The 20954-nt window shown below is 39.2% G+C and overlaps 3 protein-coding genes and 1 long non-coding RNA gene across 4 annotated transcripts in view; 2 read left to right on the top strand and 2 right to left on the bottom strand.

The window, feature by feature from the left end:
- Positions 1-2366, bottom strand: part of LOC103511672 (S phase cyclin A-associated protein in the endoplasmic reticulum-like) — a 24842-nt gene extending 22476 nt beyond the window's left edge. Inside the window, exons 1-2 of the mRNA XM_026825286.1 lie at positions 2312-2366; positions 1490-1595 (exon numbers count right to left, since the gene is read on the bottom strand). Of these exons, the coding sequence (XP_026681087.1) occupies positions 1490-1547 (58 nt within the window). The 5' untranslated portion in view covers positions 1548-1595; positions 2312-2366. The remainder of the gene's footprint in view (positions 1-1489; positions 1596-2311) is intronic.
- Positions 1556-6996, top strand: LOC103511654 (TBC1 domain family member 31). Its single transcript, XM_008476384.1, has 5 exons — positions 1556-1565; positions 2719-2903; positions 3053-3196; positions 3519-3739; positions 6822-6996. The coding sequence occupies exons 1-5, from the start codon at positions 1556-1558 to the stop codon at positions 6994-6996; spliced, it is 735 nt and encodes a 244-aa protein (XP_008474606.1).
- A 239-nt stretch (positions 6997-7235) lies between these two features.
- Positions 7236-20049, top strand: LOC103511643. Its single transcript, XM_026825261.1, has 8 exons — positions 7236-11355; positions 13556-13747; positions 14239-14400; positions 14810-14972; positions 17157-17254; positions 18759-18950; positions 19316-19398; positions 19773-20049. Exons 1-8 carry the CDS (start codon positions 11263-11265, stop codon positions 20047-20049), a joined length of 1260 nt encoding a protein of 419 aa, XP_026681062.1. The 5' UTR covers positions 7236-11262.
- Positions 20050-20059: 10 nt separating this feature from the next.
- Positions 20060-20889, bottom strand: LOC113468454. The gene is made up of 2 exons (XR_003392199.1): positions 20812-20889; positions 20060-20450 (listed from the first exon to the last, which is right to left on the bottom strand). It is a non-coding gene; the product is annotated as an uncharacterized LOC113468454 (long non-coding RNA).
- Between the last annotated feature and the right edge of the window lie 65 nt (positions 20890-20954).

Below are 20954 nucleotides of genomic sequence, written 5' to 3'. Positions count from 1 at the left end.
CCCTCTTCCGATATATATCAAACCCAAAAACAACAAAAAAAAAAAAAAAAAAAAAAAAAAAAATCAGGTTCATACTAAGATCTCTCAAAGTTCGTTCAATTACTTTTGTTTATAATGCTTTCAGGTTACTCTCTTGTTTAGCCAATTGGAATCCTCTGTTCAGTTTGGTTACTTATATGCCGGAGTTTGTATTCCCATTTGTTGTTCTTCTGAAAAACGAACCCTGTGCTTTGTTTGAGGTCATCGCTTCTATTATTGGTAAGTTAACTGTCATAGGTACCTAAGTTTTGTTTAGCTCAAATGAATAAATAATTAGCCGATTTATCAGTTTAAAAAAGATAATCTCTTTGAATCGCCCATCTGATGAGAAACTACGAAATGGGCGTTATATGAGTGTAATCGAACCCGCGGCCTAGCGCTTACAAAGCAGACGCTCTACCAACCAAGCTAACTAGACTGGTTTTTAGAAATGTTCAGGATATTAAAGTACAAGTCTTTGAAATTTGACCAACCCTTGTTTCGTATTTGTTTCCAGTGAACTACTGTCAGCATTGGTTCCAATATTTCCCATTCCCCCCCATCAACACTCTGGCCCTGGTTGAGAACATGCTAGGGGATAGAGATCCGGCCCTGTTAGATCATTACTGTAAGATAGGTATCACGTCTAATGTGTACGCGTGGCTATTGCTCCAATCAGTTTTCTCAGAGGTACGTTCTTTTTTTTAGAAAATTTCTGTTCTGGCCAGGATTCGAACCCAGCACCTCCAGGTTGAGAGTCAGTGTTCCGGCCACAGAGCCCATCTCTGCGACGTAAAAAACATTAATAATAGAATGTAATATAGAGATTATAGAGAAACCAATTATACAGGGGAAGAGAAAGAGATAGAAGGATAGGATAAGAGAGCGGCAGCCGTTCCGAAAATGAGCCTTATCCGTTCAAGGTAGTCTAAAGTTTTTCCCGGGCGCACATCGGACCCGCTATTGAAAGCTTACAAGGTAGATTTCATTTGAGTAATATTGTCCGAACTATTTTTCCTTTCTCTTCCTTCAGGTTTTGTCCGAAGATCAATGGCTAGTACTGTGGGATCATTTGCTAACCAATGAGCCTTGGTTTTTACTACTGGCAGTGGTCGCTTTCAATATACACTGCCGGAATGTGCTACTAACTCTTGATAACTTGGATTTAGTAGAGGTGGGTAAACTAAACTTTATGGACTTCTTCAAATAAAGTAGGAACCTTCTTATTGTTTTGTTAGCTTTTTTTTAGCTAACTCCCATATTTAGTGGTTAGGTGCTACAGCATGCTGACAAGTAAAAGCAGACAGTTGAACAGGTGTGTGGTACTGTGTGGGGTTTGGCCACACTGATCACTTAATCTATAAAGGGGGCAGGGTTTCTATGGAGCCATGAAAAGGACACACATTAGTGCCCTTTTAGAGCTGAGGGCACTTAGATCAAATTAAGAATAAAATATTATTTACAGACTCACCTGATTTCTTATCTCTGCCTGCCGATATTGAGCGTACTCTTGGTCTAGATAGACTCATGATTTTGAATGGATAACAGTAAGACCATAAGGTCTGTCAAGAACACACCTGTGGAGGACAAAATTTTGTAATTTACATAGAAATTTTAGAAGTAGACATTGTACAATAACAGGTTTACTTAAGCTCCTTTCTTCTCGTGTATGATGATGTGTAGATTGTGTTTATGTGTGTTATTTTACTAAAGCAGCCTCATTACATATCCTGTACTTACCAAGTTCATTTTATTTGCATTGCTGGACAAAATTTTGTAATTTACATAGAAATTTTAGAAGTAGACATTGTACAATAACAGGTTTAAGTTCCTTTCTTCTTGTCAAATGTGTAGATTGTGTTTATGTGTGTTATTTTACTAAAGCAGCCTCATTACATATCCTGTACTTACCAAGTTCATTTTATTTGCATTGCCACAGGTAGACATTGTACAATGACAGGTTTAAGCTCCTTTCTTCTCGTCCAAATGTGTAGATTGTGTTTAAGTGTTATTTTACTGAAGCAGCCTCATTACATATCCTGTACTTACCAAGTTCATTTTATTTGCATTGCTTTTGTGTAGGTTGTAGATGTGTGGGCCAAGAACAGGATTAGAATCCTTACTTCCTTTGAAGATGTGTAGGTGTTTTGATCACTTCACAATGGGTCTATGAGTGATATTGTTCATTTATGATATATTTTAGCATAGATAATGTCATTTTGGACATTTCTTGGTTCTGTTTTCCCTTCCTAATCATGACTATAGACCCAAAATCAACCTAATCATTACTTACCTTTGGTTCTGTGCCTCTTGAAGTTCAGGATGTTTCTTGACTACATAGGATGCAACTAGATTCGCATAAGCTTGACCCAACTTTTAGGGCTGTTTACCCCCACACATAAGCCTCAGAGTTGGCTTTTTGCTGTACATCCCTGAGTATGTTCCTCATCTGATGGGCGAGAAGAGACACAATTCTTCTCATTTAGGTACTGTTACTCCTGGGTTAATATGAGAACAACAGAAAGTGACCCGTTGAATTACTTGTAATCGAAATACGAGTGCAATTTGTTTGGTCGACTCCGGAAATCGAACCTAGGACCTTCTGCATAGCAAGCGTGTTACCACTAGGCTTAGGCTAACCGTATCTGACGATACTATCGTTACTTATACTTTTGCTTCCTCTTGATTTTGCATTTCCAGACAGCATCGCATCTAGTCCTGGGTCCAAGCACATCGCTTGTTCTCTTTACAGTGGTGTGGTACTCTTGTTTGATACAGAGTTGCTACTGAATGAAAAACCCTGTGCTCAAATTAAGTGGAGGTCCCCTAGGAAGAAAAAACTACAGGGAGCTCAAGCCAAGGAAATGAGGGTGGTGACTCAAAAGGTAAGTTATCAGGTTTTCACTAAGATGAAAAAAGCAATAATAATACTTACGTGGTGTTTTTTCTATAGTACAGTAAGTAGAACCTCGGTTATATGAACTCGAAAATCTGAGCTTTTTATTAATTTTTTATTTTTACATATTCAAATGAGACTTACAAGTTCCTTTATCCCACTCTGTTTGATACAGAGTTGCTACTCAATGAAAAACCCTGTGCCCAAATTAAGTGGAGGTCCCCTAGGAAGAAGAAACTGCAGGGAGCCCAAGCTAAGGAAATGAGGGTGGTGTCTCAAAAGGTAAGTTATCAGAGTATTACCATAAGATAATAAAAGCCTTATCGAAAAAAAAGCCTCACTTTTATTGTCCAAATTAAGTTCAACTGGAAAAACTTTAAAACTTCAGATCCTTTAAGGTTTAACGAGGCAATTTCAAGAGATTTTATTTGGTACCTACTGTGTATAGTGCTGTATACTTCTGTGTATAATAATAAAATTACAGGATTTAGAACACAAGGCATTGAGTAGTTTTCATTACAGCTTGTGTTATAAATGTTATTATAATCATAATATTGGACATTGATTTTTAAGTTTTGTCTGATTTTTTTTTTTTTTCCTTCAGATATCCGAAGTTCTGGACATCAACCGGATGCGACCTTTGCTGAAACAATTCGGTGAATACCCGGCTAAATTCCGACCCCTCGTGTGGAAAACTCTGCTGAAAATACCACACAATACGGAAGCGTACAAGATTCTAGCCTCTAAACCGGAACATCTAGCTTTCAAACATCTGGACAAGAAATATCCCCTCCACAACAAATGTTTGCTGAACGCACTGAAAAGGTAAGTGAGGAAAGTTGAACTCACTGAAAATGTAAATGAAGAAAGTCACACTTATCACCTCATCAGTATGCTATTTACTATTTAAGTACAGAATCTCCTTCTAGGGGTTCTTAACTCCTCCAAAACGATCTAAGTTTTGTAGATTCCTAAACTTAAGCCTCCGAGTGGGCTTTTTGTCTACAGAGTTAAGCTGGTTCCTAACTGAGCTCGAAGATCCGGGCAATATTCAATAGCTTTTTGGTTAGGTGTTTTCCACGGATATATTACAGAAGATTAGCTAATTGATATGCTCAATGCAACCAGAGCCAAAATCATGAAAGATCGAGCGCATAGAAAACATGCCTCCCTGGAGAGATTACTGGATGATATAGAGAGAAAAGTAAGTAGACCTGAGTAAACTGAAGAGTGAACTGAGGAAACAAGAGGTCGATATGCTCAATGCAACCAGAGCCAAGATCATGAAAGATCGAGCGGATAGAAAACATGCCTCCCTGGAGAGATTACTGGATGATAGAGAGAGAAAAGTAAGTAGACCTGAGTAAACTGAAGAGTGAACTGAGGAAACAAGAGATCGATATGCTCAATGCAACCAGAGCCAAGATTCGTTGGTCCTCATTTTTCCTGCTCTATGATTTTGAAACATCACCCAAGTAAGCGCAACTGATCTATTTGATAAGAATTTCATAGGTAACATCCATTATCCAAGGAAATTTGCGAAGAAGCTCTTTGCTTGACACAAATGATTCAAATTCCCATTTCTTTCCCTCAGGAATTCGAAGATCATGGCCATAGGAGGTGTAGACACTTACATCACACTCTTTCACTTGGACTCCTGGACTTTGTACAAACGTATTCCTTTGCCTATTCAAATAAGTCATGTGAAGTACTTGACGTTCCTAAATGATAAGGTAAGGTCATAGATATCGATATTAAGCTGTGTCCACAGTGTCCCCACATAGTCGACGGCCGTTGATCTTTGATTGAAACCGTCTACACTGCTTCGACAACATAGATTCACCTCGTCGATCGCCGGTCGTCGACTATGTGTGGAGTTGTGGACACAGCTTTAGAGATCTGTAAAGAGCGAGTTCCTAAAAGAACTACTCTTTTCAGTTTACTACTCAGTCAGTGAGTCAGATCCTAACAGAACAGATAGGGAGTTGAAGAGGAAGTGACATGTTTTAGGATTAGACTCATTGACTGTGTAGTCCACTGAAAAGAGTCACAAGCATATAAGTACGGTTAACGCAGAATTTATTTTTCTTTGCCAGCCTGGTTAGCTTGGAAGTGAGTGCGTCTGTGTTGTAAATGCTAGGTCGCGGCGCGGGTTCGATTCCCGCCCGAGGCAGATTTTATCCTAAACAAATAAGGTTTGTTCTCGGAACGGCTGGCTTTCTCCTATATTGTCCTCTTTCCTTCTTCGCTTTCAGGAGGATAAGACCTTAGCAGTTACACCTCCCTCTATCTAAATAATCTTCTTCTTTTTCTTCGCCTTTTCCCGTGTACAGACGGGGTCGGCGTTTTCCATCAGCTTTTCAATCAGCCCTAATATAGGGTGATCGCTTTGGGCTGACATTTGGTTTTGGCTACAAAATTTACGAGTGGATGCCCTTCGCACTCAACCTTTGCTATTTCTTTAATATATTTTATGTTATTTTCATTACTTTATGTTTCAGATATTGATCATTCTCACTGCCCCCGGAGAACTTTACTTTCTGGACGTGGAGCTGGCAGCAATCAAATCATCCAACTACAATGCATCCCATTCTACCAGTCATATTTGTACGTATTCATCTCTGGATTCTATGGCGTGATTTAAGGCTCGTGTGGTCTGTGTCGTAGCATGTCCATCCCTTTGTAGATTCGCATAAGCTTGACCCAACTTTTAGGGCTGTTTACCCCACACATAAGCCTCAGAGTGGCCTAATTGTGTACGAAGTTAAGCTGAACATACTTTGTTCCTCATCAGATGGGCGATAAAAGACACAATACTTCTCATTTAGGTGCTGAGTCAACATGAGAACAAAAGAGTGACCTCTTGAAATACTTGTAATCAAAATACGAAATACGAGTGTAAATTTTTTGGTAAACTCTGGGAATCGACCCTGGCACCTTATCTATAGCAAGCGCGTTACCACTAGGCTAACCATATTATCACTGGGCTAACCGTATCATTTCTCATATTTTTGCTTCCTCTCGATCTTGCATTTCCAGACAGCATCGCATCCAGTCCTGGGTCCAAGCACATCGCTTGTTCTCTTTACAGTGGTGTGGTACTCCTGTTTGATACAGAGTTGCTACTGAATGAAAAACCCTGTGCCCAAATTAAGTGGAGGTCCCCTAGGAAGAAGAAACTGCAGGGAGCTCAAGCCAAGGAAATGAGGGTGGTGTCTCAAAAGGTAAGTTATCAGGTTTTCACTAAGATGAAAAAAGCAATAATAATACGTGGTGTTTTTTCTATAGTACAGTAGAACCTCGGTTATATGAACTCGAAAATCTGAGCTTTTTATTAATTTTTTACATACTCAAATGAGACTTACAAGTTCCTTTATCCCACTACTAAGTTCTACTATTCGGCTCGAACGACATTTATTAACATGTTCAAGATTTATTGATTGGGGCTCATTGGACGGATGTCATTGTTTTATGTATTGCCTCCCCCGAAACATGTGGATGAGGGTTTGTTCATTTGGAGCGAAAAGTTGGTTGCGTAGGGTGGAGTACGTTGGGCAGGCAGTCAAAATATGTTTGCTTGAAGTGGGCTTTTTGTCTACAGAGTTAAGCTGATTCCTAACTGAGCTCGAAGATCCGGGCAATATTCAATAGCTTTTTGGTTAGGTGTTTTCCACGGATATATTACAGAAGATTAGCTAATCCTACAGTAAATCTCCATGTTAGTAGAGAGTTGCATTCGAGGATGACATGAGTAGTCGCCAAAACAAACTAAGAACCAAATGGACCGAAATGCCCAAAATCTACTGAATCTACTGAAATGACAAATAAACAAAACAAATTGGAAAAAAAAATCATCGAGTTCATACTCAGAACTCACAAAGTTCGTTCAATTATTTTTGTTTTTCAGGTTACTCTCTTGTTTGGCCAATTGGAATCCTCTGTTCAGTTTGGTCACTTATTTACCGGAGTTTGTATTTCCGTTTGTTGTTCTCCTGAGGAACGAACCCTGTGCTTTGTTTGAAGTCATCGCTTCTATTATTGGTAGGTTAACTAATTCAGTCATCAATGGTTGTAAGTTGTAAGCTTGTAAGTTGCACATTTCGTGTTGTGATAATTTTCTCAGATAAAATAGACCATCAGAGTAGCAATTTTTGGGATTTGGAAACAAAGTGTTTAGCCACTAGGGTGACTAAGGGACATTATTAGCTCAGTGGTAAGGCGCTTGCTCGCCATGTACATAGAATATCCCGGATTCGATTCCCAGAGTCGACAGAACAATTGGACTTGTATTTCAATTGCAACCAGAGTCAAGATCATGAAAGATCGAGCGGATAGAAAACATGTCTCCCTGGAGAGATTACTGGATGATATAGAGAGAAAAGTAAGTAGACCTGAGTAAACTAAAGAGTGAACTGAGGAAACAAGAGATCGATATGCTCAATGCAACCAGAGTCAAGATCATGAAAGATCGAGCGGATAGAAAACATGTCTCCCTGGAGAGATTACTGGATGATATAGAGAGAAAAGTAAGTAGACCTGAGTAAACTAAAGAGTGAACTGAGGAAACAAGAGATCGATATGCTCAATGCAACCAGAGTCAAGATCATGAAAGATCGAGCGGATAGAAAACATGTCTCCCTGGAGAGATTACTGGATGATATAGAGAGAAAAGTAAGTAGACCTGAGTAAACTAAAGAGTGAACTGAGGAAACAAGAGATCGATATGCTCAATGCAACCAGAGTCAAGATCATGAAAGATCGAGCGGATAGAAAACATGTCTCCCTGGAGAGATTACTGGATGATATAGAGAGAAAAGTAAGTAGACCTGAGTAAACTAAAGAGTGAACTGAGGAAACAAGAGATCGATATGCTCAATGCAACCAGAGTCAAGATCATGAAAGATCGAGCGGATAGAAAACATGTCTCCCTGGAGAGATTACTGGATGATATAGAGAGAAAAGTAAGTAGACCTGAGTAAACTAAAGAGTGAACTGAGGAAACAAGAGATCGATATGCTCAATGCAACCAGAGTCAAGATCATGAAAGATCGAGCGGATAGAAAACATGTCTCCCTGGAGAGATTACTGGATGATATAGAGAGAAAAGTAAGTAGACCTGAGTAAACTAAAGAGTGAACTGAGGAAACAAGAGATCGATATGCTCAATGCAACCAGAGTCAAGATCATGAAAGATCGAGCGGATAGAAAACATGTCTCCCTGGAGAGATTACTGGATGATATAGAGAGAAAAGTAAGTAGACCTGAGTAAACTAAAGAGTGAACTGAGGAAACAAGAGATCGATATGCTCAATGCAACCAGAGTCAAGATCATGAAAGATCGAGCGGATAGAAAACATGTCTCCCTGGAGAGATTACTGGATGATATAGAGAGAAAAGTAAGTAGACCTGAGTAAACTAAAGAGTGAACTGAGGAAACAAGAGATCGATATGCTCAATGCAACCAGAGTCAAGATCATGAAAGATCGAGCGGATAGAAAACATGTCTCCCTGGAGAGATTACTGGATGATATAGAGAGAAAAGTAAGTAGACCTGAGTAAACTAAAGAGTGAACTGAGGAAACAAGAGATCGATATGCTCAATGCAACCAGAGTCAAGATCATGAAAGATCGAGCGGATAGAAAACATGTCTCCCTGGAGAGATTACTGGATGATATAGAGAGAAAAGTAAGTAGACCTGAGTAAACTAAAGAGTGAACTGAGGAAACAAGAGATCGATATGCTCAATGCAACCAGAGTCAAGATCATGAAAGATCGAGCGGATAGAAAACATGTCTCCCTGGAGAGATTACTGGATGATATAGAGAGAAAAGTAAGTAGACCTGAGTAAACTAAAGAGTGAACTGAGGAAACAAGAGATCGATATGCTCAATGCAACCAGAGTCAAGATCATGAAAGATCGAGCGGATAGAAAACATGTCTCCCTGGAGAGATTACTGGATGATATAGAGAGAAAAGTAAGTAGACCTGAGTAAACTAAAGAGTGAACTGAGGAAACAAGAGATCGATATGCTCAATGCAACCAGAGTCAAGATCATGAAAGATCGAGCGGATAGAAAACATGTCTCCCTGGAGAGATTACTGGATGATATAGAGAGAAAAGTAAGTAGACCTGAGTAAACTAAAGAGTGAACTGAGGAAACAAGAGATCGATATGCTCAATGCAACCAGAGTCAAGATCATGAAAGATCGAGCGGATAGAAAACATGTCTCCCTGGAGAGATTACTGGATGATATAGAGAGAAAAGTAAGTAGACCTGAGTAAACTAAAGAGTGAACTGAGGAAACAAGAGATCGATATGCTCAATGCAACCAGAGTCAAGATCATGAAAGATCGAGCGGATAGAAAACATGTCTCCCTGGAGAGATTACTGGATGATATAGAGAGAAAAGTAAGTAGACCTGAGTAAACTAAAGAGTGAACTGAGGAAACAAGAGATCGATATGCTCAATGCAACCAGAGTCAAGATCATGAAAGATCGAGCGGATAGAAAACATGTCTCCCTGGAGAGATTACTGGATGATATAGAGAGAAAAGTAAGTAGACCTGAGTAAACTAAAGAGTGAACTGAGGAAACAAGAGATCGATATGCTCAATGCAACCAGAGTCAAGATCATGAAAGATCGAGCGGATAGAAAACATGTCTCCCTGGAGAGATTACTGGATGATATAGAGAGAAAAGTAAGTAGACCTGAGTAAACTAAAGAGTGAACTGAGGAAACAAGAGATCGATATGCTCAATGCAACCAGAGTCAAGATCATGAAAGATCGAGCGGATAGAAAACATGTCTCCCTGGAGAGATTACTGGATGATATAGAGAGAAAAGTAAGTAGACCTGAGTAAACTAAAGAGTGAACTGAGGAAACAAGAGATCGATATGCTCAATGCAACCAGAGTCAAGATCATGAAAGATCGAGCGGATAGAAAACATGTCTCCCTGGAGAGATTACTGGATGATATAGAGAGAAAAGTAAGTAGACCTGAGTAAACTAAAGAGTGAACTGAGGAAACAAGAGATCGATATGCTCAATGCAACCAGAGTCAAGATCATGAAAGATCGAGCGGATAGAAAACATGTCTCCCTGGAGAGATTACTGGATGATATAGAGAGAAAAGTAAGTAGACCTGAGTAAACTAAAGAGTGAACTGAGGAAACAAGAGATCGATATGCTCAATGCAACCAGAGTCAAGATCATGAAAGATCGAGCGGATAGAAAACATGTCTCCCTGGAGAGATTACTGGATGATATAGAGAGAAAAGTAAGTAGACCTGAGTAAACTAAAGAGTGAACTGAGGAAACAAGAGATCGATATGCTCAATGCAACCAGAGTCAAGATCATGAAAGATCGAGCGGATAGAAAACATGTCTCCCTGGAGAGATTACTGGATGATATAGAGAGAAAAGTAAGTAGACCTGAGTAAACTAAAGAGTGAACTGAGGAAACAAGAGATTGATATGCTCAATGCCACCAGAGCCAAGATCATGAAAGATCGAGCGGATAGAAAACATGCCTCCTTGGAGAGATTACTAGATGATATAGAGAGAAAAGTAAGTAGACCTGAGTAAACTAAAGAGTGAACTGAGGAAACAAGAGATTGATATGCTCAATGCAACCAGAGCCAAGATCATGAAAGATCGAGCGGACAGAAAACATGCCTCCCTGGAGAGATTACTAGATGATATAGAGAGAAAAGTAAGTAGACCTAAGTAAACTAAAGAGTGAACTGAGGAAACAAGAGATTGATATGCTCAATGCAACCAGAGCCAAGATCATGAAAGATCGAGCGGACAGAAAACATGCCTCCCTGGAGAGATTACTAGATGATATAGAGAGAAAAGTAAGTAGACCTAAGTAAACTAAAGAGTGAACTGAGGAAACAAGAGATTGATATGCTCAATGCAACCAGAGCCAAGATCATGAAAGATCGAGCGGACAGAAAACATGCCTCCCTGGAGAGATTACTAGATGATATAGAGAGAAAAGTAAGTAGACCTAAGTAAACTAAAGAGTGAACTGAGGAAACAAGAGATTGATATGCTCAATGCAACCAGAGCCAAGATCATGAAAGATCGAGCGGACAGAAAACATGCCTCCCTGGAGAGATTACTAGATGATATAGAGAGAAAAGTAAGTAGACCTAAGTAAACTAAAGAGTGAACTGAGGAAACAAGAGATTGATATGCTCAATGCAACCAGAGCCAAGATCATGAAAGATCGAGCGGACAGAAAACATGCCTCCCTGGAGAGATTACTAGATGATATAGAGAGAAAAGTAAGTAGACCTAAGTAAACTAAAGAGTGAACTGAGGAAACAAGAGATTGATATGCTCAATGCAACCAGAGCCAAGATCATGAAAGATCGAGCGGACAGAAAACATGCCTCCCTGGAGAGATTACTAGATGATATAGAGAGAAAAGTAAGTAGACCTAAGTAAACTAAAGAGTGAACTGAGGAAACAAGAATACAAACCGCTAATTACAAAGAAGAAAAAACTTTGTACAAGAGAGATTTCAAAATAAGTAAATAGGAAAAATCTAGTTATTTGCCGAGTTAAGGAAAAACTGGATATAAAAGACCGGGGCCACAATGTGAGGTTAAATTGAATTTGGTCTAACTCTTCGATTAGGCCATCTGATTGGCTGAAAAAAAATCTGATTTTTTAAGCCAAGAATTAATGTTCAATGTTTAATCCAACCAAGTTTTAACTGGAATTTGCATCCTATCCATTAAAAAGATACTGTACTAAACGACATTGAACGCAGTTACAGAAATCAGTACCCTCCTACAACGAGTTCAAAATTCAAAAGTCAAGAGGTGTTCCAAATAGACTGCACAGTGCACATTAATAGATTAGTAGGTATGTAGGAAATTATTTAATTGCCTAGTTTAAGGAAAATCAGAATTTTAATGATTTACTTAATTATTTGAATAGGTTTTTAGAATCAAAAAACTGGATTCTTTTATGGCCGGGGCCACAATGTGAGGTTAAATTAAATTTGGTTCAACTCTGAGTAGGCCATCTGATTGGCTAAAAAAAATCTGATTTTTTAAGCCAAGAATATGTTCAATGTTTAATCCAACCAAGTTTTAACTGGAATTTGGATCCTATCCTACATTGAACGCAGTTACAGAAATCAGTACCCTCCTACAACGAGTTCAAAATTCAAAAGTCAAGAGGTGTTCCAAATGGACTGCACAGTGCACATGCACATAGATAAGTATGTAGGAAATTATTTAATTGCCTAGTTTAAGGAAAATCAGAATTTTAATGATTTACTTAATTATTTGAATAGGTTTTTAGAATCAGGGCCTATGTTACAAAATCTCGAAAAAAAAACAGTGTTTGGAAAAACTTATTGAAAAAAAAAATATCAAGAAAAAAATGAGGAAATAAATTTGGTCTCGGAAGTAAGAGAAAAATGACTTTTGAATAAACAGTCCTTACTTCCGGAAGTGGACTAGGAAGTGGACTTTTTTACCAACCACAGTGGTGTAGTGGTCAGCATGTGTCAGCAGTGGTCAGCATGGTAGACTTCGGATCTGCAGGTTGGTGATTTGAGCCCAAGTCAAGTCCTGAAATCGCGCTATATTGATCGAAGAACGACATTTTTTTTTTACCAACCACAGTGGTGTAGTGGTTAGCATGGTAGACTTCGGATCTGCAGGTTGGTGATTTGAGCCCAAGTCAAGTCCTGAAATCGCGCTATATTGATCGAAGAACGACATTTGTGACAAGCATGGGACTTTATTTCGTTTCATAAGGAAAGCAGCTAGGCACTTAGGCAGCCCTTTAACCTCTAAGGTCATGTTTCAGCCTTTTTTGTCTCGCCTATTCGCTGGGATTCCAACCAGCTCCTCAGTTGTCCTGTCAATAGTTAAGCTCCGTCCACACTAAACCGTCGATTGACTTTTCATCGACTATGTGTGGACACAGCTTTAGAGTTTAGAGTCATCCCGATAAAAACCGGCAACACGTTTTATCTAGAATCCGCTCGCTGTCCAAATGAGGCTCTTCAGTTGTCTAGTCAATAGTTAAGCTCCGTCCACACTAAACCGTCGATCGACTTTTCATCGACTATGTGTGGACACATCTTTAGAGTTTAGAGTCATCCCGATAAAAACTGGCGACACGTTTTATCTAGAATCCGCTCGCTGTCCAAATGACTACCACGGGAAATGTTGCAGTGATCCATCAACATCTGGTGTACTTTTTTTGGTATGTGTGGACACAGCTTTAGAGTTTAGAGTCATCCCGATAAAAACCGGCAACACGTTTTATCTAGAATCCGCTCGCTGTCCAAATGACTACCACGGGAAATGTTGCAGTGATCCATCAACATCTGGTGTACTTTTTTTTACATTGATTGAGTACTTCAACTAGGTAGGTTGAAATGATAAACATATACTTCTTCACTATTTGTAAAATATTCTGGGTTTTTATTTCATTTTACGGTCTAGTTTCGCCGGTGAAGGCATCTTCAGCGTTACAGCGGAAATACAGCGTTACAGCGGAAATAAAAAAAAACCCACAGTGATCCATCAACATCTGGTGTACTTTTTTTTACATTGATTGAGTACTTAGAAACCTCCCTATGTTTCATTTGTTTTTTTTTTAGAAAAACCTGGAGAAGATTGAGCTCGATGAAATAGAGGAGGATGCTAAGCGTCACATCTTAGAACTACTGCTCAGCAAGCATGAGATGGAACAGGAGATGAACACCCTGTATAATATGAGATGTAAACTACCGCTGAGTGATAGGGATGAATTGGAGAACCAGCAGACTGTACTACGCAAGAAATTAGCTGAGGTAAGAAAGTTGGGTAACACTCTGTATACGCCCACCTCTGTGACCAAGTTACCATGAGCACTTTGATGATTTACTTTGTTTTGACAAGGCTCTGCTTTACCATAAATGACTGGCCTAGTTAGCTTAGTTGGTAGCGCGTCTGCCTTGTAAGCATAAGCACTAGGTGGCGGGTTCGATTCCCGCCCGGGATTTTATCCTAAACAGATGAGGTTCGTTCTCGGAACGGCTGTCTTTTTTCCCCTTTCTATTGCTCCAATCAGTTTTCTCAGAGGTACGTTCTTTTTTTTAGAAAATTTCTGTTCTGGCCAGGATTCGAACCCAGCACCTCCAGGTTGAGAGTCAGTGTTCCGGCCACAGAGCCCATCTCTGCGACGTAAAAAACATTAATACTTCCCCTTTGCTTTCGGAACGATAAGACATTAGCCGTTACAGTTCACTCCATCAACACAAATGATTTATGATTTGATTGTACATATCCGTTTCCATTCCAGCTGCATTCACAATTAAACGCCAAGTCCAAACTATCATCCATACACAGCGCCTCTCTAGCTATGAGTCTAATGGATGATTTGGCACAGAGAATAGAACTGGAAATAGCCAAAGAGATGACTACTAAACAGCACCATATGGAAAATACACAGAAACAAATCGAGGTAGGTATTTATTGATCGAATAAACAAAGGAAGTTTGAAGTTTCGAGTTCAAAATTAAAACTATCTTATCTTTAGTTCGTCTCTTTTTCACCATAAGTCTCGAACTATTTGTTAGGTCTAGTTGGGTTACAGGGTTACCTTAAACAGGGAGCAGACCAGTGTCTTGCTGTGGGACTATAAATAGGTAGCAGAGCAGCCAAACCCTAACCACCCTGGCTAGCTGGAGGTTACAAAGGGTTTATCATGCTTCAAAGGAAAAGCACAGGTCCTCACGATGGTTGACTGGGGTTCGGGACGGGCCAAGTAATCTTGGCTGAAGACCATCAACCCCCCTTGCTGCAGCTACAACAACAATAACAACAGTTCCTTAGCAAAACTAGTAAGCACGATTTATTTTTCTGATTTCTAGATTTTACAGTTGGAAACCGAAACTCTGAAACTAGAAAAAGAGCTGGACGTGCTACTAAATCAAGTTGTTAATAAACAAGGTGCTGAGTTTAGCAAGAACTTGCAATTCGTCAGAAATGATAATTTACGGACTGAAGAGCAGAAGGAAACAGTTAAAACTGCAGGTAATGAAACATTTAGTTTTAATTTTTCGTCTCTTTTTCTATCTCTCCCCTCCCTATTCTCACTTACTCTCTCTCTCTCTCCTCTCTCTCTCTCTCTCTCTCTCTCTCTCTCTCTCTCTCTCTCTCTTTACATCCCGCTATCCTGTTGTCTTCCTTCCAGACAAGATTCTGTACAAGTTGAGTTCAATGTCTCAAATGCTGATATCTCCATCGAACTCCAGTTCTGAAAAGTCCAGTGGGAAGACCAAATATTTGAGAAAGTTGAAGCAAATCTTATGAAACGAGAGATGTTTTCCTTTACTCTGTGATGTATTCTTTCTTATTCCGTCCTATACGTAAAGTGATAACTTCCATTGTGCCTTGTACAGTTTTACCTCTCTTTTTTCTTGTTGAATTGAACTCCAGTACTGAAAAGTCCAGTGGGAAGACCAAATATTTGAGAAAGTTGAAGCAAATCTTATGAAACAAGAGATGTTTTCCTTTATTCTGTGATGTATTCTTTCTTATTCCGTCCTATACGTAAAGTGATAACTTCCATTGTGCCTTATACAGTTTTACCTCTCTTTTTTTCTTGTTGAAGTGACGTATGTTTGAACTATATTCGCTCTTATGCATATTTTGTAAGTATAATACTAATGAAAAGGGAACCTTCCACTCCTCTTTTTGTGCGAGATTTTTTTAAAAGCCTTGTGCTTGGCACATTGCATACTCATTATAGTTATACGGCGCTCATACAAAATTATCTCATTGAAAAGCTACCTCCGTGGCCGAGTGGGTTGATGTATATTTGAACTATATTCGCTTTTATGCATATTTTGTAAGTATAACACTAATGTTAAATGAAAAATGATCTCAAATTCAACGTTTTGGGAACCTTCCACTCCACTCTTTGTGGGAGATTTTTTTTAAAGCCATGTGCTTGGCACATTGCATACTCATTAGAGTTATACGGCGCTCATACAAAATTATCTCATTGAAAAGCTACCTCCGTGGCCGAGTGGGTATCACAGTAGGCCTGCACGCCGGAGGTCCCGGGTTCGATTTCGCTTGGTGTTCGGGGTGCACTCAGCCTGGTGAGGACATTTGAGTAGGTACTTTAATCGAGTAGCGACGAGTGGTGGCATTACCAGTGTAAAAAGATTATTGAAATACCTATGGATATTGATTTCAGAGGCACTTAGTAATGCTGTGGTATCCACAAAAGTTCTGAAAAGGCTCCGCTTTAACACAAATAAAATTATTTATTTATTTAATATACCTTATTTATACTGTCGGCTAAGACTAAAAAGTCCCATTATGCCAACAGTTTAAAAAGGCCTCATTTATTAGCGACGAGTGGTGGCATTACCAGTGTATAAAGATTATTGAAATACCTATGGATATTGATTTCAGAGGCACTTAGTAATGCTGTGGTATCCACAAAAGTTCTGAAAAGGCTCCGCTTGATGTATGTTTGAACTATATTCGCTTTTGTGCATTTTTTGTAAGTATAATACTAATGTTAAATGAAAAATGATCTCAAAACTCAACGTTTTGGGAACCTTCCACTCCACTTTCTGTGGGAGATTTTTAAGCCATGTGCTTGGCACATTGCATACTCATTATAGTTATACGGCGCTCATACAAAATTATCTCATTGAAAAGCCATGTATGTTTGAACTATATTCGCTTTTATGCATATTTTGTAAGTATAACACTAATGTTAAATGAAAAATGATCTCAAACTCAACGTTTTGGGAACCTTCCACTCCACTTTTTGTGGGAGATTTTTAAGCCATGTGCTTGGCACATTGCATACTCATTATAGTTATACGGCGCTCATACAAAATTATCTCATTGAAAAGCTACCTCCGTGACCGAGTGGGTATCACAGTAGGCCTGCACGCCGGAGGTCCCGGGTTCGATTTCGCTTGGTATTCGGGGTGCACTCAGCCTGGTGAGGACATCAGTGTAAAAAGATTATTGAAATATGGATATTGATTTCAGATGCACTTAGTAATGCTGTGGTATCCACAAAAGTTCTGAAAAGGCTCTGCTTTAACACAAATAAAATTACTGATATATGCTGACGTAACTTTGTGAAGATTCATCTTGAAAAGAAGACACTACTTAACTTGTACTCTTCAGCTCTTCACAGTTGAAAAATAAATGAAATGCACGAATTATTTTCCTCTGTTCTCACAGTACCCCTGTCATCCATACCCAGTGTTCCTAACTTGAACAGTGACGATGTTATTATAGCCGCACTTCGGAAGAGACAGGAATTACTGATATATGCTGACGTAACTTTGTGAAGATTCATCTTGAAAAGAAGACCCTACTTGTACTCTTCAGCTCTTCACAGTTGAAAAATAAATGAAATTGACGAATAATTTTATTTTCCTCTATTCTCACAGTACCCCTGTCATCCATACCCAGTGTTCCTAACTTGAACAGTGACGATGTTATTATAGCCGCACTTCGGAAGAGTCATCTTGAAAAGAAGACACTACTTAACTTGTACTCTTCAGCTCTTCACAGTTGAAAAATAAATGAAATTGACGAATAATTTTATTGTCCTCTATTCTCACAGTACCCCTGTCATCCATACCCAGTGTTCCTAACTTGAACAGTGACGATGTTATTATAGCCGCACTTCGGAAGAGACAGGATATGGTCCGTAGTATTAACTCTCGTATCTGAATCCGCCCCTGATATCTAGTCAATTGTCTTCCATTATACCGGCCGGCCCTGACTCCCATCCTTTACGGTAAGTCTAACTTTGTAAGATTTCAAGTACCTTTTAGTACATAGCAAAATGAGGATTGCTGTAGAAAATTTTAAATGTGTGAAGTTATCAAGTCTTCTTCTTTTTCTTCGCCTTTTCCCGTGTACAGACGCGGTCATACCTGTCAGGTCTACCTGATAGTGTGTGTGCTCATCAGGTGTCAGATAGACCTGATAGTGAGTGACCGGTTTAAAAAGCCAAAATCTTTCCTTTAAATTCGTGGAAATGGTACGGAAAGTAATTAGCTTAACCCAGATTCGTAGAAGCTTAACCCAACTTTTTTTAGGGCTATTTGTCCCTACTCAGCCTCGCAGTGGGCTTTTTGTGTACAAAGGTAATTGGCTGATGCTGCCATCTAGCCACAGGGGTGGCTGAAGAAAGTTCACTTCTTTTACAATGAAAGAGATGAAAGGCTCTAGCTTTAGTCTCCTAATATACTTATGAGTTATGAGCATTTGAGGAAATAAGCATTTGTGAAAACATTTACAATCTAAAAAAAAAATGAGGAAATTTGGAAAATAATAAAATTATTGAAAACACGGAAAAATAGCCAATTTTTCTCAACCGTCCGTCTCGTCGACTATGGCAATCCTTGTCCCCGGAAATATGTACTTCTATTAGAATTGAATTCTTAGAAAAAAGACAAGGAAGGCGTGGGAAATACATGTTAATTTAATGACAGGTCGTTAATTATTGTTTGGGAGGAAAAAAAGCATTCATGATTGATTAATTCAACACAATACAGCAGCGACTAGTGGCATATCCCGTATGTTTTCAGTGATTTCCCAAGAGGTTTGATTGAGGAACTGTAACTGCTAAGGCCTTGTCGTCCCGAAAGCGAAGAGAGAAGGAAGACAGGATAGGAGAAAGCCAGCCGTTTCGAGAACGAACCTCATGTGTTTAGGATAAAATACACCCCGGGCAGAAAGCGAACCCGCGACCTAGCGCTTACAAAGTAGACGCTTTACCCACCAAGCTAACCAAGTTGGCACAGTAAGAAATTATATGTAAAATTCCAGAAAAACCTGGAGAAGATTGAGCTCGATGAAATAGAGGAGGATGCTAAGCGTCACTTCTTAGAACTACTGCTCAGCAAGCATGAGATGGAACAGGAGATAAACACCCTATATAATATGAGATGTAAACTACCGCTGAGTGATAGGGATGAATTGGAGAACCAGCAGACTGTACTACGAAAGAAATTAGCTGAGGTAAGAAAGTTGGGTAACACTCTGTATACGCCCACCTCTGTGACCAAGTAACCAAGAGCACTGTCTTAACCTGGAGGTGCTGGGTTTGAATCGCAGCTAGGGCGAAAATTTTCCGACATATTATTTCCGTTCGCAGATGTGAAAAAAACGTCTAGTTTCGCCGGTGAAGGCATCTTCAGCGTTACAGCGGAAATACAGCGTTACAGCGGAAATAAAAAAAAACCCCCAGAATATTTTACAAATAGTGAAGAAGTATATGTTTATCATTTCAACCTACCTAGTCAAGATGGAACTTCACAAAGTTACAGAATCTTCAATCTATCATAAGTACTTCCTAACCTCCCTATGTTTCATTTGTTTTTTAGAAAAACCTGGAGAAGATTGAGCTCGATGAAATAGAGGAGGATGCTAAGCGTCACTTCTTAGAACTACTGCTCAGCAAGCATCTGTGAGGTAGGAAAACCTATCTCACGTGACAAGAAAACATATCTCACGGTGTTAGAAGGACGCCCAAAAACATCTGCACTCCTTTCATGTCAGGATACCAAATTTGATTCGAACCCTTTTCTTCCTATAGGCCAGCCTAGTTAGCTTGGTTAGTAGCGCATCTGTCTTGGAAGTGCTAGGTCGTGGGTTCGATTCTCACCCGGGGCGGATGGGGTTCTTTCTCGGAACGGCTGGCTTTCTCCTATCATGTCATTCTTCTCTCTTTCGGGACGATAAGACCTTAGCAGATACAGTTTCCCTATCAAACCTCTTAAAAAAAAAAATAATAAGTATTTATTAACTCTCTATTTCCTATTTTCCGCCTATGCGTCCAAGTTCAGATTCTAACGCGGATTTACTAGCCAAGTTCTCTAAAAGCACCTCAGTGATAAGCCTCGGATTATCATATAGTCTCACGGATTCGCCAGTTCTCACTGAACCTCGCTACGAGCAACATCGCACTGGCTCGAAATTCTCAATGAACTATCTGGAGTTCATTTGCGCGTGGTATTTGAAAAAATATTTGACCAAAGTCCGCTCGAAATCGGCCAGAGTATCCGTCAGTGCAGCACTCGCCAAGCGGAAAACGAAGAACCCCGTCAGAAATTTGTAACTATTTTCGCTTTTTTTTTTAGTAAACCAAGAATTGGTGCCCCCATTGAACGCCGGCGTTTTTGATTAATAAAATGCTTTTTATCTAAAACGATGTAATTTTTTTCCCGTAAAAGAACCTAAATCGGGCTAATTCTCGTATGCATTTTAGTTTAAACAAAGACTTTTTTAAAGCTCAGTCAAAAAGCACTAAATTTTGCTAATCAGAGAACAAGAAACCCCCCATTTGTTTCTGTCTAAACAGCTTATACATAGGCTGTGCCTGGTAAACATAGCAAAAAAGTATGATATGAGTAATCAATGTTTATTGATTATTACGAGGTATAATCCACCAACTTTGTATGCATAAGTTTTGTAATGTGTGAGAATAGAACATTACTAAATTGTCGAGCTTCGAGTTACCTACTATCGTGATACTCCATTAATAAAATGCTTTTTATCTAAAACGATGTAATTTTTTTCCTCCGTAAAAGAAGAACCTAAATCGGGCTAATTCTCGTATGCATTTTAGTTTAAACGAAGACTTTTTTAAAGCTCAGTCAAAAAGCACTAAATTTTGCTAATCCGAAAACAAGAAAACCCCCATTTGTTTCTGTCTAAACAGCCTATACATAGGCTGTGCCTGGTAAACATAGCAAAAAAAGTATGATATGAGTAATCAATGTTTATTGATTATTACGAGGTATAATGCATCAACTTTGTATGCATAAGTTTTGTAATGTGTGAGAATAGAACATTACTAAATTGTCGAGCTTCGAGTTACCTACTATCGTGATACTCCATCTTCTCTATTATTTAGTCAAATTAATTATTCCGAGGAAAACCTCAATTTTACTTGGAAATCGTGTGATCAGTTCCCCCCCCCCTCACTTGGAAAATTCTTTCTAGAAGAATGCGCTGAGAAAA

Source organism: Diaphorina citri, unplaced genomic scaffold (genome assembly GCF_000475195.1).
Source record: "Diaphorina citri unplaced genomic scaffold, Diaci psyllid genome assembly version 1.1 scaffold34, whole genome shotgun sequence".
In the NCBI taxonomy this organism is placed as follows: Eukaryota; Metazoa; Arthropoda; class Insecta; order Hemiptera; family Psyllidae; genus Diaphorina; species Diaphorina citri.
This window is presented reverse-complemented; position numbering and strand designations above follow the sequence as displayed.

What these genes read in the sequence shown, in the direction of transcription:
- LOC103511654 (XM_008476384.1), top strand. An exon ending in TGAGGGTGGTGACTCAAAAG is followed by an intron (nt 2,904 to 3,052) that starts GTAAGTTATCAG and finishes TATTCAAATGAG; the next exon opens with ACTTACAAGTTCCTTTATCC. An exon ending in TTGCTGAACGCACTGAAAAG is followed by an intron (nt 3,740 to 6,821) that starts GTAAGTGAGGAA and finishes TTTGTTTTTCAG; the next exon opens with GTTACTCTCTTGTTTGGCCA.
- LOC103511643 (XM_026825261.1), top strand. Translation starts at nt 11,263, where the DNA reads ATGCTCAATGCAACCAGAGCCAAGATCATGAAAGATCGAGCGGACAGA. An exon ending in ATACACAGAAACAAATCGAG is followed by an intron (nt 14,401 to 14,809) that starts GTAGGTATTTAT and finishes TCTGATTTCTAG; the next exon opens with ATTTTACAGTTGGAAACCGA. An exon ending in TACGAAAGAAATTAGCTGAG is followed by an intron (nt 18,951 to 19,315) that starts GTAAGAAAGTTG and finishes TTTGTTTTTTAG; the next exon opens with AAAAACCTGGAGAAGATTGA.